At 38.7% G+C, this 17,368-nt stretch overlaps 1 protein-coding gene and 1 pseudogene across 1 annotated transcript in view; both read left to right on the top strand.

The window, feature by feature from the left end:
• Positions 1-17,368, top strand: part of LOC115527370 (kinesin family binding protein) — a 36,131-nt gene that overhangs the window by 1,187 nt on the left and 17,576 nt on the right. The window contains exon 2 of the mRNA XM_030334968.1: positions 10,049-10,147. Coding sequence (XP_030190828.1) covers positions 10,049-10,147 — 99 coding nt within the window. The remainder of the gene's footprint in view (positions 1-10,048; positions 10,148-17,368) is intronic.
• On the top strand, positions 11,841-12,417 carry LOC115527371 (annotated as a pseudogene).

The following is a 17,368-nucleotide window of genomic DNA, read 5'->3' as shown; positions in this document are numbered from 1 at the left end:
AGGCTCCAGGCTCTGAGCCATCAGCCCAGAGCCCGACGCGGGGCTCGAACTCACGGACCGCGAAATCGTGACCTGGCTGAAGTCGGACGCTTAACCGACTGCGCCACCCAGGCGCCCCTAAACAATTTGTTTTAAATTAAGCATGCACTCGGGTCATTCTTTGTCGTTTCCTTGAGACCTTAAATTAAGATTTTAAATTACTTTGGTCCCTGTCTCTCTCTCTCTCTCTCTCTCTCTCTCTCTCTCTCTCTCTCTCTCTCTCTATATATATATATATATATATTCCTTTGCTTCCCAGGGAATTCCTGCCCATTCTTCCAAACCCATCTCAAAACAAATCTCATACTTTAGTAACTTTCTTTGACCATTTTGTTCGAACTTGTATCTTTGAGTTCTTATAATACTCACTGTTTCCCATTTATATGGCACTTGGTTTATTAAGAAATAAATCTGACATTCTCTTCAGGAACCTAACACTGCAAAATACAAATATGTATGAACTCTTTGTATGTGCCAGGAACTTGGGGTAAGCTCACAAACCAGTTCTTAATACATGTGATCCAGGAACATTTACCAAAAATGATGATGTGACAAGTGGACCACAAAGAAAAACCTCAGAATTAAAAAAGGAAATTGTATATGTCATTTTGTTTTATCATGGCTCAATAAATTTAAAAGCTACATAATCACAGGAACTATATATCTTTTTGCACACTATTTGTAACTTAGTACGTCCCTCCTAGTAGGCCATTCTAAATATTTGTCCATTGGATTAATGATCTAATGAAATTCATAAGAGATTAAACTCAAACAAAACCTCAATTATTTGAAATTTTCTTTAACCAGATGGCTGCCTGAGATCTTCATAAACATTAAACAATTTCACCATAGCAAGAAGAGAATTAGAAACCTTCCTAAATGTAATATAGAGTGCCCACTATTTACTGTATTTTTATTCTTTTTTTTTTTAAGTGTTTATTTATTTATTTTGAGAGAGAGAGAGAGAGTACGAGCAGGGGAGAGGCAGAGAGAGAGAATCCCAAGCAGGCTCTATGCTGTCAGCACAGAGCCAAAAGTGGAGCTTAATCTCATGAACCATGAGATCATGACCTGAGCTGAAATCAAGAGTCTGTTGCTTAACTAACTGAGCCACCCAGGTGTTCCAGCTGTATTTTGATTTTAATATGCACACTGCTTCATATCTTAGTATGTCTAAAATCAGGATGCATCTTATAGCTGTGTCATAATTTACCTGGCGGTGTTTTCTTGTTGATAGATAAAATAATTGTGTCTTATAGATGTGACATCTTACATTCAATAAAATACAGTATTTCAAACAGCCAACCTTTTCTGAAGAGTGAATTATTTTAAGAATTCTTACTAAAATCAGGAACAAAACTTTGATTAGAACTTCTGACCGTTGCAGTTATATAGAAAGCCATAAGAGTTATTAATTTTGGAAAAAATAATTTATCAAAGTAACCATTTGCATATAGGATCCTTGTATACCTAAAAACTAAAGTCATCAACTGAAAAACTATTAGAATGATCAGTTAAATAAAGTGGGGGGATATAAAGTAAATATATAATATCAGTAGTGTTCCTGTATATAAGAAACAGTGGTTAAAAGATATTTTTAGAAATTGCATATTATCGGGTAGTAGAACTGATAATTCTAAAAGGAGAGATATACCAAGTCATTGGCTTGGTATGAACATAATGGCTAAACACAATAGTCATTCTGATACTCATTTGTAGGTTTGTTAGTTTCTGCCAAAATCACAATAATTTTTGTCTTAGAGCTTGACAAAATGAATATGTTTATCTGAAAGAACAAAGAAGAGTGAACATAAAAATATAATAAGAAAAATAATGCACTAAAACTACCCTACCTGGTATTAAAACTATACAGCAGTAGTAATTTACTTAGATTCTGTTTGTGCTAATATGTTTCTGAACTCTACTGTTCAGTTGATCTGTTTATTCCAATAGCATTACCACACTAGAATTTGATTACATCTAGTATTTGCTATACATGATGAGAGATTTGATCTCACTAATAATAAAGCAAACTAAAAGAATGAAATAGAAAAAATTGTATCAGATTGCAGAGTTTATTAAAGATACAAACTAAAAGAATGAAATAGAAAAATTGTATCAGATTGCAGAGTCTATTAAAGATACCGCTTATACTTGTCATTGGAGAGACTATGAGGAAACAGATGCTACCCATTAGCATTATTATTAGTGGAAATACAAATTCACAGAACTTTTCTGGAGATCAGTAGGTATTGAAATTCTGGAGTCAAGACTTTAACTTAAAAATTGCATATCAGTATCCTAAAATAATATTGGATCAGGCATGCAAAGGTGTGTCAAAGTGGATGTTCATCACAGCATTGTCAATTAAAAAAAAACAACAGCATTGTCAATTTTTAAAAAATGAATGAAATAAGTATCAGTCAATAGATACATGGTTAAATAAATATGGATACATTCATCCAGAAGGACAGTGTACAGCCATTAAAAATAATGATTTATAGGGGCGCCTGGGTGGCTCAGTTGGTTAAAGTGTCAGATCTTGATCTCAGCTCAGGTCATGGTCTTATGGTTCATGGGATCAAGCCCCACTTGGGATTCTCTCTTTCCCTCTTCTCCCCCCCCATCCCCCCCACCACTTGCGCATGAGCTCTTTATCTTTCTCAGAATAAATAAACCTTAAAAAAAATAATGATTTATCTTTGTTAACCAAAAATATCAATATTAAGAGGGAGAGGGAAGAGCATAGGCATGTTTGGAATTAGGTAGAATGATTCCATTTTGTAAAAGACTACATGTGTGTGTAGGAAAAATTTTGAAAGTAACACTTCATGGGAATTTATGATATTCTGACTGCTTTGTCTTAACCTGATATTTACTTCCTGGAAAACTACAAAAATACAAAACCTGGATCCACATTAGATTATTAAAAGAGACTATCCCTTTCTATCTTTGCTGAGTTCTGATGCCTTTAAGAATGATTTTTCTCCAGGTTTTCTTCTAGTTTAAAAAAAAATTAAGTTTATTTAATTTGGGAGAGAGAGAGCATGAACAGGGGAGGGGCAGAGAGAGGGAGAGACAGAATCCCAAGCAGGCTGTGTGCTCAAATCCACAAACCATGAGACCTGTGCCAAAACCAAGAGTCCGACACTCAAGTGACTGAGCCACCCAGGCGTCCCTGCAATTCTTGCTATCAGCAATATATACTTGCATTATCATGTTTTTTTTTTTTTAATTAAAAAAAATTTTTTTAAGTAGCCTCCACACCCAACGTGGGACTTGAATTCATGATCCTTAGATGGAGAGTTGCGTACTCTTCCCACTGAGCCAGCCAGGTACTCCTCATCTTGAGTGAAATTTAACTACTTCACTTTGGTAAATTCCCTAACAAATTGGTAGATTATTCTCTCCCACTCCCAGGATATATATGTATAAAGAACATGCTGTGTGTGTGTGTGTGTGTGTGTGTGTGTGTGTGTGTGTGTGTAGCTTTATTGAGGTATAACTGACCTACAATAAACTGTACATATCTAAAGTGTACAATTTGATGAATTTTGACATATGTATATACTGATGAAACACTTGGTGCAATCAGCGTATTGACCATATCCACTATCACTACAGGTTTCCTGTGCTCCTGTGTGATCCCTCCCTCCCTCCTTTATTCTCGCTTTCCCTTCTTGTTGGCCCCTTCCCTACATTTTCTAGAATTTCATAATGGAATCATGGAGTGTATACTCTTCTTTGGGTCTGATTTCTTTCACTCTGCAGCATTATTTCATCCCTGTGTCTGAGACATCCATTTTTTTTTTTTTTCTTTTTTAGTCTGTTAATATGGTGAATAACCTTGATTGATTTTCTGGTGTTAAAACCAACCTTTCCTTCCTGTGATAAACTCCACTTGGAGTTTGTACCAAGTAAAACTTGGGTGAAGTATTACCCTTTTTATGTATTGTTGGACTCAATTTGCTAAAATTTCAATAATTTTTTGTATCAGTGTTCATGAAGGATATCAGGCTATGGTTTTCTTGTTATGTCTTTGGCTTAATATGAGATGGAAAGTGTTCTTTCCTCTAGTCTTCTGGAAGAAGTTGTGTAGAGTTAGTATTATTTCTTCCTTACATGCTTGGTAGAATTTACCGGTAATACCTCTTTATATTTTATTTTATTTTTTTTTTTTAATTTTTTTTCAACGTTTTTATTTATTTTTGGGACAGAGAGAGACAGAGCATGAACGGGGGAGGGGCAGAGAGAGAGGGAGACACAGAATCGGAAACAGGCTCCAGGCTCCGAGCCATCAGCCCAGAGCCTGACGCGGGGCTCGAACTCACGGACCGCGAGATCGTGACCTGGCTGAAGTCGGACGCTTAACCGACTGCGCCACCCAGGCGCCCCAGCTGTTTTTATTTTATATCTAACTTTTTTCCTACCTAGTCTGGTATCCTGAGGCAAGAACATGATGATGCTCTAAATGATATAATAGTTTCTTGTGTATTTTAGGATTTATATTATATTTAAACATAATTTATGTAGAATGTCAATAGTAATTATCTTTGTGGAATAAACATTTAAAAAAAACCCACTAACATGTGTCAGTTATATCTCAATAAAAAGAATTGCAAAACACTAACACTATTAATTTTGAAAAATCAGATCAATTCCAGATCTGTTGCATGGTCCTTCAAGATCTCAAGCAGGTTATAGTTGAAAAGAAAAACCTTAAAAAAGAAAAAAAAGAAAAGAAAAACCTTAGTCATTTCTAGACTCTAGGGTTCTCTTTATCACACACCAGAGTCACTGCTTTCTGTGGCACAGCCTACCATGCATCTAGCAGGTTAAATGCATGACCATTCATCAAAATAGATGTGGCCAACTAGTTCTTGGTACTAGTAAATCTCTAGGCGAGATTTGATGTCTAGGCAAGATATAGTATGCTGGGGTTAGGCTTAGTGGTGTCATGGCTAAATGGAGTTTCTCGATGACTGTTGTCAGGAAAAATAAGTTGAACTAGAGAATTAGACAAGGTGACTTGTGGATCCATTTCTAAGATGACAGAATGAACATTAAGGGAGATTATAATTCTCTGAGCCTGGGTGAGCAGAATAATCAGTAAAGTAAATAATCAGTGTGCCAGAGCCCTTCAGATTTCTCCAGTGTCCTGCAAAGGACTTTATAAGTAATAAAGAAGAGAGAACTGTCTAATCTCAGTACGTTATCCCTGTGACCTACAGTGTCAGATACTGAGGACTGATCACTTCACCTAAAAAAATTATAGAATACATACATTATATGAAGCCAGAAGACCAGAGGTCTGCTGTATTCCAGAGTAACGATCAAGTCACCTTTAAGCTGTAGGGTTTTTAAACACTTTTTTGTGCCATGTGCCCCTTTTGCGGTCTAGTGAAATCTGTGTTTCATAAAACAGAATAATGATTTTTTTTAATTTTTTTTTTAACGTTTATTTATTTTTGAGACAGAGAGAGACAGAGCATGAACGGGGGAGGGGCAGAGAGAGAGGGAGACACAGAATCCGAAGCAGGCTCCAGGCTCTGAGCCGTCAGCCCAGAGCCCGACGCGGGGCTCAAACTCACAGACCGCGAGATCATGACCTGAGCTGAAGTCAGACGCTTAACCGACTGAGCCACCCAGGCGCCCCCAGAATAATGATTTTAAATGCATAGCATAAACTGTAAAGAGTATAAAAGAAACTGATAATATAGAAGTTTACTGAAATATTTTTTAAAAATGCATTATATATGTTTCTTTATTCCCACATTAAATATCTAATGAGTTATTTGATAACTCCCATAATTTTAATGTAGTAGAGAATGTAGATGGTATGTTTGAACTATTTGCACATGAAAAATTTTCAATTCTGTAGGTCACAAAATCTCAGGTATTATAATACTGTTGCATTTTGTTTCCTGCATTTATAATGAAAAGAAATGCCAAATTTTAGAACACAGTGAAATACATTTGTCGTGTTTTGCCATCCATGTTCATAGACTCTGAATTTTTCTTTCTTTTCTTTTTCTTTTTTTCACAGAAGGAGTTATTCTAGATTCTGAACTTTTCTTCATGGATGGGCCCATGAGTCCCAGGTTAAGAATCTGCATTAAAATTTTATTTAAAACAAACAAAAAAAAAACCACCCCTGCTTCTTTATACTTTTCTTATACATACTTTCCTATATATCCCTTTCCTAGGGTAGTAGCCAAAGGTGGTAGAGGTATCAGAAGTATTCCTTGTGTCTGAAGCCCCAAGGGATGAGAGACAGTATAGCTCTTGTCTAAAGGGAAGCTAGGCATCCAGTCTTGAGTTCTGACTAAATAGGCCTAATTGCCCTGTAGAAAGCCTGATAGTATAGTCATGTAGCAGGGGACACACTGGCTTTGTTTTCACAGTGTTATTTAAGATATAACCTGTGTCAGGGCGTCTGGGTGGCTCAGTCGGTTAAGCATACAACTCTAGATCTCAGCTTAAGGGCTTGATCTTAGGGTTGTGAGTTCAAGCCCCACATTGGGCTCTGTATTGGGTGTGAAGCCTACTTAAAAAAAAAAGAAAAAAAAGATATAACCTTGTATCTAATCAGTTTCTCCTTAGCACCTTCATGATTCCAGAAAGAAGTTGGTGCTATGGAAATCAAAAGGAAGTGATCAACTCAAAAGGAAGTGATCGATACAAGAAAAGACACTATAAATGAGGCATCTTTGATTGAGTGGATATAATTATAAGGTTATATAATTAAAAAAATTTTTTCCTTTCCTTTTTATTTATTTTTATTTTTTAATTTACATTCCAGTTGGCATATAGTGCTCAGGAGTAGATTCCTTAATGCCCCTTACCCATTTAGCCCTCCCCCCCCCCCCCAACCCCTCCAGGAACCCTCTGTTTGTTCTCTATCTTTTTTTTTTTTTTTTTTTAATTTTTTTTTTCAACGTTTAATTATTTTTGGGACAGAGAGAGACAGAGCATGAACGGGGGAGGGGCAGAGAGAGAGGGAGACACAGAATCGGAAACAGGCTCCAGGCTCTGAGCCATCAGCCCAGAGCCCGACGTGGGGCTCGAACTCACGGACCGCGAGATCGTGACCTGGCTGAAGTCGGACGCCTAACCGACTGCGCCACCCAGGCGCCCCTGTTCTCTATCTTTAAGAGTCTCTTATGTTTTGTCCCCTTCCCTGTGTTTATATTATTTTTGCTTCCCTTCCCTTATGTTCATCTGTTTTGTGTCTTAAATTCCTCATATGCATGAAGTCATATGATATTTGTCTTTCTCCGACTAATTTTGCTTAGCATAATACCCTCTACTTCTATCCATGTAGTTGCAGATGGCAAGATTTCATTCTTTTTGATTGCCGAGTAATACTCCATTGTACATATATACCACATCTTCTTTATCCATTCATCCATTGATGGACATTTGGGCTCTTTCCATACTTTGGCTATTGTTGATAGTGCTGCTATAAACACTGGGGTGCCCCTTCAAAACAGCACACCTGTGTCCCTTGGATAAATACCTAGTAGTGCAATTGCTCGGTCGTAGGGTAGTTCTATTTTTAATTTTTTGAGGTACCTCCATACTCTTTTCCAAAGTGGCTGCACCAGTTTGCATTCCCACCAGCAGTGCAAAAGAGATCCTCTTTCTCCGCATCCTTGCCAACATCTGTTGTTGCCTGAGTTGTTAATGTTAGCCATTGCCATTCTGACAGGTGTGAGGTGGTATGTCATTGTGGTTTTGATATGTATTTTCCCCTGATGATGAGTGATGTTGAGCATTTTTTCGTGTGTCGCTTGGCCATCTGGATGTCTTCTTTGGAGAAGTGTCTATTAAAAAAATTAAAGCAAGTATCTTTTGCCCATTTCTTCACTGGATTATTTGTATTTTGGGTGTTGAGTTTGCTAAGTTCTTTATAGATTTTGGATACTAACCCTTTATCTGACATGTCATTTGCAAATATCTTCTCCAATTCCGTTGGTTGCCTTTTAGTTTTGCTGATTGTCTCCTTCACTGTGCAGAAGCTTTTTATTTTGATAAGGTCCCAAGAGTTCATTTTTGCTTTTGTTTCCCTTGCCTCCAGAGACGTATTGAGTAAGAAGTTGCTGCAGCCAAGATCAAAGATGTTTTTGCCTGCTTTCTCCTCTAGGATTTTGATGGCTTCCTGTTTTACGTTTAGGTCTTTCATCCATTTTGAGTTTATTTTTGTGTATGGTGTAAGAAAGTGGTCCAGGTTCATTTTTCTGCATGTTGCTGTCCAGTTTTCCCATTTGCTGAAGAGACTGTCTTTATTCCATTGGATATTCTTTCCTGCTTTGTCAAAGATTAGTTGGCTATATGTTTGTGGGTCCATTCTGGGTTCTCTATTCTGTTCCATTAATCTGAGTATCTGTTTTTGTGCCAGTACCATACTGTCTGGATGATTACAGCTTTGTAATACAGTTTGAAGTCTGGAATTGTGATGCCTCCTGCTTTGTTTCTCTTTTTCAACACTGCTTTGGCTATTTGGGGTCTTTTCTGGTTCCATACAAATTTTAGGATTGTTTGTTCTAGCTCTGTGAAGAATGCTGGTGTTATTTTGATAGGGATTGCTTTAATTTTTTAAATGTTTATTTATTTTTGAGAGAGAGAGAGAGTGAGTGAGCACAAGCAGAGGAGGGGCAGAGAGAGAATGGGAGACACAGAATCTGAAGCAGGCTCCAGGCTCTGAGCTGTCAGCCCAGAGTCCAACGCGGGGCTCGAACCCACAAACTGCGAGGTCATGACCTGAGCCGAAGTCGGACGTTTAACTGATTGAGCCACTCAGGTGCCCCTATAAAGCTATGTAATTTTAAGAACTTTGGAAAATATAAACAAACATTTTGTTGTTTGAAATGGTAAATATTAGGAATGTTGACTTAACTGATAATGAAAGGTATAATAGCATCTTCAGATTTTCATACCATATAATTTTAATTGTTGGAATTTAAGAGCTCATCACTCTTGCTTCAGGCTTCGACCAACCAGTAATTGTTGGGATACTCCTTTTTAGAGAGGTCCGTGGAAGAGATTGTAGATATTTTGAAAGCATTTTATGTGTTTGACTCATCTTTGTCTCTATGTATATTATTACCTAGGTAACATTTTACCCCCAAATTTAGCAGCTTGAAACAACAAACTTATATCAGGAATCTAGGCATGGCTTTGCTGGTTTCCTCTGTGTAAGGTCTCTCATCAGATTATTTGACTGCTGAAGCTGCACTTGAAGGCTCAGCTTGGGGAGATCCACTTGTAAGCTCATTCACATGGTTGTTGGTGTGATTCAGTTTCAGTTCCTTACAGATTGTTGGTCCGAAGACCTCAGTTCCTTGCTGGCTGTTGATCTCCCTCAGTTCTTGCCACGTGCGTCTGTCCATAGAGTGGCTCACAACATGTGGTCAGCTTCCCTCAGAGAGAACAAGCAAGAGGGATAGAAGATAGAACCGTGATGCTTTGTAACCTAATCTTGGAATGGACTTCCATTTACTTTTGTCAGAAAAAAGCCACTAAATTCAGCCCATACCTAAGAGAAAGAGATTATACGAGGGCATGAATGTTAGGAGAATCATTGGGGATTCATCTTAGTGGCTGTCTACCACACTACATAGGACAGTATTATTATGAGTAATTAATTCATTGTTAATCTGACTCTAGTATTACTTGATAGGTAAATACTGACTTTGAAACTATGAAAGTTTGGGGTGCCTGGGTGGCTCAGTCGGTTAAGCGTCTGACTTCAGCTCAGGTCATGATCTCGCGGTCTGTGAGTTCGAGCCCCGCGTCGGGCTCTGGGCTGACGGCTCAGAGCCTGGAGCCTGCTTCGGATTCTGTGTCTCCCTCTCTCTCTGCCCCTCCCCCGTTCATGCTCTGTCTCTCTCTGTCTCAACAGTAAATAAACGTTAAAAAAAAAATTAAAAAAAAAAAAAGAAACTATGAAAGTTACTCTAATTGGAAGATTTATGTTGTCATTATTTCTCTTTTCTTTATTTTCCAGAATAACCTAGGTATCTTGTGGTCTGAAAGAGAAGAAATCGAAACTGCACAGGCTTACCTAGAATCATCAGAAGCACTGTATAACCAGTATATGAAGGAGGTATGTTGTATATCATAATTTTAAAAAATGTTTATTTTTATATATTTTTTAATGACATGTCTTCTTTTTAATGTTTATTTATTTTAAGAGAGAGAGAGAGAGATAGTGAGCAGGGGAGAGGCAAAGAGAGGGAGAGAGAGAATCCTAAGCTGGCAGCACAGAGCCTGATGCAGGGCTCAAACCCATGAACCGTGAGATCATGACCTGAGCCAAAACCGAGAGTGGGATGCTTAATTGACTGAGCCACCCAGATGCCCCTGTCACGTACATTTTAGATTTTTTAGGAACTAGTCAAGAATTGAAGGCTTTTATTCCTCACTTACATTATTAGTACATGATTGCAGTATACTCGAGGACCTCTGTGTAGAGCTGTCTAGGTGGTCACCTAATAGCTGAAATTATTTTATATTAAAGACTTCAGGGTTCTTAAAAATAATCTTTAGTTAGGATCCAATGGCAGTCTTAATCCAAATATAATTGTACAGGAAATATTCTGATTTATCCTAAAATACTGATGTTGGCATATTTTTATTTATAATCTAAAAATTCTATTTTGATTTCCACTGAGAATAAGAGTGCTTAAAGGAAAGCAAACAACTACTTAAGTAAAGTATCTGAAATCTTTGTGGCACTGTTTTTCAGATTTCAGCATGCATCAGTGTGGAGGGCTCTGGAGGGCTGTTAAAAACAGAATACTCACTTCCAGACTTTTCAGTAGGTCTTGGTTGGGGCCTGAGAATTTGCATTTTTAACAAGGCCAGGTGATGTTGATGCCGCTGGTCAGGTACTGCACTTTGAGAACCACTGCTTCAGAGAAAGGTTTTCAGTGATTTTTTTCCTACCTGTGAAACCCTTTTGAAATGCAATTTGTAAAAAAACTCTTCAGCCACTGTGGTAAGCAGGTCAGCAGTACCGTCAGCTCAGTCCATTACAGATACCTCCCTACCTCCCTACTGCGGTAGTACAAAAGAACTTCTAGGGCACCAGGGAGCAGAGACGGAAAACTTTTACTGTAGAGGGTCACAGCCCTCAAGAGGGGGCAAATCATTGTGTTACCTTCCATTCCTTACCAAATTTTACCTACTAAAAATTGGCATGTGTGCAGGCAAGGGAGTATATGGGGAATCTGTATCATCAGCTTAATTTTTCTGTGAACCTAAAACTGCTCTAAAAAATAAAGCCTAAGTTTTTAAAATGTCGGCAGTCTTCCTTTTTAGAGAGAGAGAAAGAGCACGCGAGCGTGAGCTTAGGGGCAGAGGGAAAGAGAGAGAGTCGTAAGCAAGCTCCATGCTCAGTGTGGAGCCCATCTCAGGGCTCCATCCACAACCCTGGGATCATCATCTGAGCTGATCCCAAGAGTTGGACACTCAACTGACTGAGCCACCCAGGCACCCCTGAATGTTGGCAGTCTTCTAAAATTAAAATGGATTTTAGTTAATTTTGTTTTGAGAGTATGTGTAGCAGTGCTTTAAATAACCAGATATTTTGAGGTTTCTCACATTCAGAGTTAAGAGTTAATGTCTTTTTGGGGCATCTGGCTCAGTCAGTAGAGCATGTGACTCTTGATCTCTGGGCTGTGTGTTCGAGCCCAACATTGGGTGTAGAGATTACTTAAAAATAAAATCTTAACACTCATGTGTGAGGTGAGCAGAGCCAGTGTCGAGACCAGAGGCCAAACTTGCGATCTGACAAGATGGTCGGGCTGCCCCACAGGATTATCAAGGAAACCCAGCGTTTGCTGGCCGAAACAGTCCCTGGCATTAGAGCAGAACGAGATGACAGCAGTGCCCGTTATTTTCATGTGGTCATTGCTGGCCCCCAGGGTTTTCCTTTTGAGGGAGGGACTTTTAAACTTGAACTATTCCTTCCAGAAGAATACCCATTGGCAGCCCCTAAAGTGTGTTTCGTGACCAAAATTTATCATCCTAATGTAGACAAATTGGAAGAATATGTTTAGATATTTTGAAAGATAAGTGGTCCCCTGTACTGCAGACCTGCACGGTTCTGCTGTTGATCTCGGCCTTGTTAAGTGCTCCCAATCCAGATGATGCATTAGCAAGGATGTAGCAGAGCAGTGGAAGACCAATGAAGCCCAAGCCATAGAAACAGCTAGAGCATGGACTAGGCTGTGTGCCATGAATAATATTTAAAATTGATCTGATCATCAAGTGTGCATCACTTCTCCTCTTCTGTCAAGACTTCTTCCTTTTTTGTTTGCATTTAATGTACACAGTCTTAGGAACATTACAGAATAAAAGCCCAGACATCTTTAGTCCTTTGGTGATTAAATGCACTTTAGTAAATCTGTGTTTTGTCCTGATTCACTGTTGTAAAACATGAACAGAAGCTAGAAGTATGATCTCAATTATTGTGAAACAATAGCATTGGCCCCTTTCTGCTTTTATTCATTTCCCCTGTCGTGGTTTAAGTATAAAGCACTATGACTGAAGATAGTTGTCTTGGTTAGCTGCAGGGGTGTGGGTGTTTTTATTATTATTATTTCATTATTGTTTTTGAGGGGAAGAAGTAGTTTTATTTCAATTTTATGGGCTCCTTTCCCCCTTTTATGGTGATCTACTTGAATTGGTTAAAAGCAGCTAACCAGTTCTTTAGAATATGCTCTCTAGCCAAGTAGATGGACAAACTTGATGGTTTGAAACAAAATGGGGACATTAAACAAACATCACAGCTCTCACTAATAACACTGATTTTGCTGTCAAGTGTAGAATCCTTCCTTCAAGAAAAAGCTTGTGACCATTTTGTATGGCTTATCTGGAAACTTCTGTAAATCTTACATTTTAGTAAAATATTTTTTGTTATTCTACTTTGCCTTTGTATAGTTTATTTTGCTGTGTTTATTTCATTTTCCCAATGTGACAGTCATACTTAAAAATTACAACTGATGGGGGCACCTGGGTGGTTCAGTCCGTTAGACATCCAACTCTTCGTTTCGGCTCAGGCCATGGTTTGTGGGTTTGAGGCCTGTGTCAGGCTCTGCCTTGCTGGTGCAGAGCCTGCTTGGGGTTCTCTCTCTCCCTCTCTCTCTGTCCCTGCCCTGCTCATGCTCTCTCTCTCTCAAAATAAATAAATAAACTTAAAAAAATCATTAGAAAAATAAAAATTGCCATCTGACAAGTTGAATGGCAAGAAGTGGATTTTGCCAGTTTCTTTTCACGAATGAACATTTGTGCTAACATTTCATGTAAGCTGGCCCTGAGCATGCATAAAGCATTGGTATCTGCTATTTTTTCAAATTTTCCTAGAAATTTGAAATAAATGTGTTTGTGTTGTCTGAAAAAAAGAAAAAAGAAAAGAAAAAAAAAAGAATCAAGGTCTTACCAAGTTCACCAGTGCTTTATATGTTTCTAAAATTAGTGGTAAATTTTTAGTCCTCATCTTATTTCACCTATCAGTAGCATTTGACGTAGTTGATCAGTCTAGCATTTGGCACAGTTAATTAGTCTCTCTTCCTTGAAACACTTTTTTTACCTACCTTTCACCTCTTTTTCTTCTCAGTCTTTGAGGCTTCCCCTCTATTTCCCCAGCCTCTACACTGGAGTACCCAGAGTGTAGTCTTTGAACATCTCCTCTTTCCATCTTCATCCATTCCCCCCTCCTTTTTTTTTTTTTTTTTTAGTTTATTTAGTTAGAGAAAGAGCGCATAGTGACAAGTACAGAGAGAGAGGGAGAGAGAGAATCCCAAGCAGGATGCGTGCTGTCAGCACACAGCCCGATGCAGGGCTCGATCTCACAAACTGTGAGATAGTGACCTGAGCCAAAATCCAGAGTCAGATGCTTAACCAACTAAGCCACCCAGGTGCCCCTGCATTCATTCCTCTGTTCTAAATATCATCTCTTCTCTGATGACTCCCAATAATATTCTAGTCTGTACCTGTTTAATTCCAGACTTGTCTGTCCTACTGCTGACTTGACATTTGCACTTTTTAAGGAGCAGTTGTCTCTAAAACTACTAACATAGAGCTTCTGATAACCTTCCTCTTTCCTCCTCCCTTGCTGTAAATACCAACTTCTTTCTTCCAATTACTGAGGCCTAAACCTTGGAGATCCCTCTTCTCACACACTGTGTAATCTACAGCAAGTCCTGTTGGCTTCACTTTTTTTTTTTTAAGTTTATTTATTTATTTTTGAGAGAGGGGGAGAGAGAGAGAGAATCCAAGTAGGCTCCTCACTGTCAGTACAGAGCCCGTACTGTGAGATCATAACCTGAGCCGAAACCAAGAGTGGGACGCTTAACCAACTGAGCCACCCAGGAGTCCCAGTGTCACTTTTAAATTATATCTAGAATCAGATCCCCTGCTATTACCTGATCCAAACAACCACCCTCTCTTGCTAAGATTATTGCTGTAGTATCATAACTGGCCTCCTTCAGTCTGTTTGCAACCTGTTCAAAGGGAGATTACATCACATCATATCACATCACTGCTTCCCTCAGAGTCTGCTAATGGCTTTCCCATCTTATTCAGAGTAGACCCCAAAGACCTTATGAAGACTTCAAGTACATTATCTGATTTGGCTACCATTACTTCTCTAATTTTATCTTTTTCTGTTGTCTCCTGTCTTGTTGTGCTCTAGCTACACTGGCCTTCTGGCTGTTCCTGAAACACACCAGACAAGCTTCTGGTTCAGGGTCTTTGCACTGAACTGTTTCCTCTGCTGAGACTGCTCTTCCCTCTGGGATCTACCTGGCTCACTCGCTTATTCCCTTCAGCTCGTGACTCATGTCTCCCATCCAGTGAGGACTCATTGGCCACTCCATTAATGCTACAGACCACCCCTCCAACACTTTCTGTCGTCCTTTTCTACTTTATTTTCTGCTTCACACTTAACATTATCTAACATAAGGGTCATTTTAGTGATTTATCTTGTTTATCACCCATCTTCAGTACTAGAATGTAAGCTCCCTGGGGTGCCTGAGTGGCTCAGTTGGTTAAGTGTCCAACTTGATTTCGGCTCAGGTCACGATCTCACGGTTTGTGAGATTGAGCCCCATGTCAGGCTCTATGCTGACAGGTTGGAGCCTGCTTGGGATTCTCTCTCTCTCCCTCCCCTCTTCAAAGTAAAAACAGACATTAAAATAAATAACTAAATAAAATGTTAAGATACCAAACACCTATAATATTTCATTAAAAATTAGTATTAGTATGGAACAATAAAACATATATCAAACTCTTTGTACTCAATTATACCTGTGTTTTAATTCAGAGAAGAGAGTGCTTTGACTTAGGGTTATATATGACATGTGGTAGTCCTAACAGTGAAATAGGTACAGAAAACAATACATTCATTCCTTTCATCAAAAAAGAGTAAGCATATTAAACAGTCCTCAAAGTTATTGAGGAGATCTTAGAAGAATTACTTATCTATTGTGTGTGCCTTGGGCCTTACTTCCTGTTTTAGCCATTTTTACTTTCTGTGAATTCTAGGAACCCTAGTTGTGATACTTTTAGCATTTACATTCAGAATGTAAAATCACATTTTTAAAAATGGAAGACATTTTTGCTATTTGGAGTTTAGTGAATTCATTTTAAAGCAAAGCTGGTCTTGCGGACGGGACTATCCTCATAGAAGTAGAATGAGGCAGAGGTTAAGTAGGTCTGCTTTTTGGAAGGCTTAAGATGGCATCATAAGTGATTTACACATAATAACTCATTGAATCCTCATAACGAAATTATGAGGTAATTTTATTAATGAGGAAACAGAAGCACAAGAGATTGGGTGACTTGGCCACGGCAGTAAACAATAGAATCACTGGTTTTAATGTCTCTGTATTGAAAGTGGGTAATCGGTATATGTTTCTTATTCTCTCAAAAAAATTAATGGAGCAAATATTTAAAACTTTGATTTGATTTTCATTATTGAGCGTTTATTGTATTCATTAAAACAATTTTTTTTAACGTTTATTTTTGGGAGAGTCAGAGAGAGCGAGCGAGCATGAGTTGGGGAGGGGCAGAGAGAGAGGGAGACACAGAATCAGAAGAAGGCTGAAGGCCCTGAGCTGTCAGCACAGCTACTTATGGAGTTGTTTTTTTTCTAAGATTTTATTTATTTATTTATTTATTTATTTATTTATTTTTAATGTTTATTTATTTTGTAAAGAGAGACAGAGTGTGAGTGGGGGGAGGAGCAGAGAGAGAGGGAGACACAGAATCTGAAGCAGGCTCCAGGCTCCAAGCTATCAGCACAGAGCCCGACACGGGGTTCAAACTCATGAACTGCGAGATCATGACCTGAGCTGAAGTCGGATGCTTACTGACTGAGCCACCCAGGCGCCCCTTAAGATTTTATTTTTAAGCAATCTCTATACCCAACATGGGGCTTGGACTCACAACCCCAAGATCAAGAGTTGGGTGCTCTACTGACTGAGCCAGCTAGACATCCTACTTACGTAGGTTTTTATTTGTCGGGTTTTTAAAAAAGTTTTATTTACTTATTTTTGAGAGAGAGAGAGAGAGAGGAAGAGAGAGAGAGAAAGAGAGAGAAAGAGAGAATCCCAAGTGACAACATGGAGCTTGATTTGGGGCTCAAACTCACAAACTGTGAGATCATGGCCTGAGCCGAAATTGAGAGTTGGATGCTTAACTGACTGAGCCACCCGTGCACCCTTGTAGGTTTTTAAGAGATCTTTTTTTTACCAAACAAAATTAAGACTTAAAGTAGTTGAAGAATTATGAATCTCTAAAGACAAATTGGTAGAATTTTTTTTTTTAGTGTATTTGAGGTTTACCTCCAACAGCAGTTAAAATTTTGTCAAGTGTGAGCTTGTAGCAATCTCCTTTTATTTGTTTGACTCTCTAAAATTTTATGGTTAAGAAAATTACTTCTTGGGTAAGGTGAAAATGAACTAGTAAAAAAAATGAAGTATACTGGTTTTTAAAATTTTGATTTCGGGGCGCCTGGGTGGCGCAGTCGGTTAAGCGTCCGACTTCAGCCAGGTCACGATCTCGCGGTCCATGAGTTCGAGCCCCGCGTCGGGCTCTGGGCTGATGGCTCAGAGCCTGGAGCCTGTTTCCGATTCTGTGTCTCCCTCTCTCTCTGCCCCTCCCCCGTTCATGCTCTGTCTCTCTCTGTCCCAAAAATAAATAAACGTTGAAAAAAAAATTAAAAAAAAAAATAAAATTAAAATTTTGATTTCTCCAGTTTCCCCAGAAGAGGGCGCTTGGTGTTCACAGTTTAAAATTTCAGAGTTTTGGGGGCGCCTGG

The sequence above is a fragment of the Lynx canadensis genome, chromosome D2, assembly GCF_007474595.2.
Source record: "Lynx canadensis isolate LIC74 chromosome D2, mLynCan4.pri.v2, whole genome shotgun sequence".
NCBI lineage: Eukaryota > Metazoa > Chordata > Mammalia > Carnivora > Felidae > Lynx > Lynx canadensis.
The sequence above is the reverse complement of the archived record's forward strand: the minus strand, read 5'-3'. Positions and strand labels throughout refer to the sequence as shown.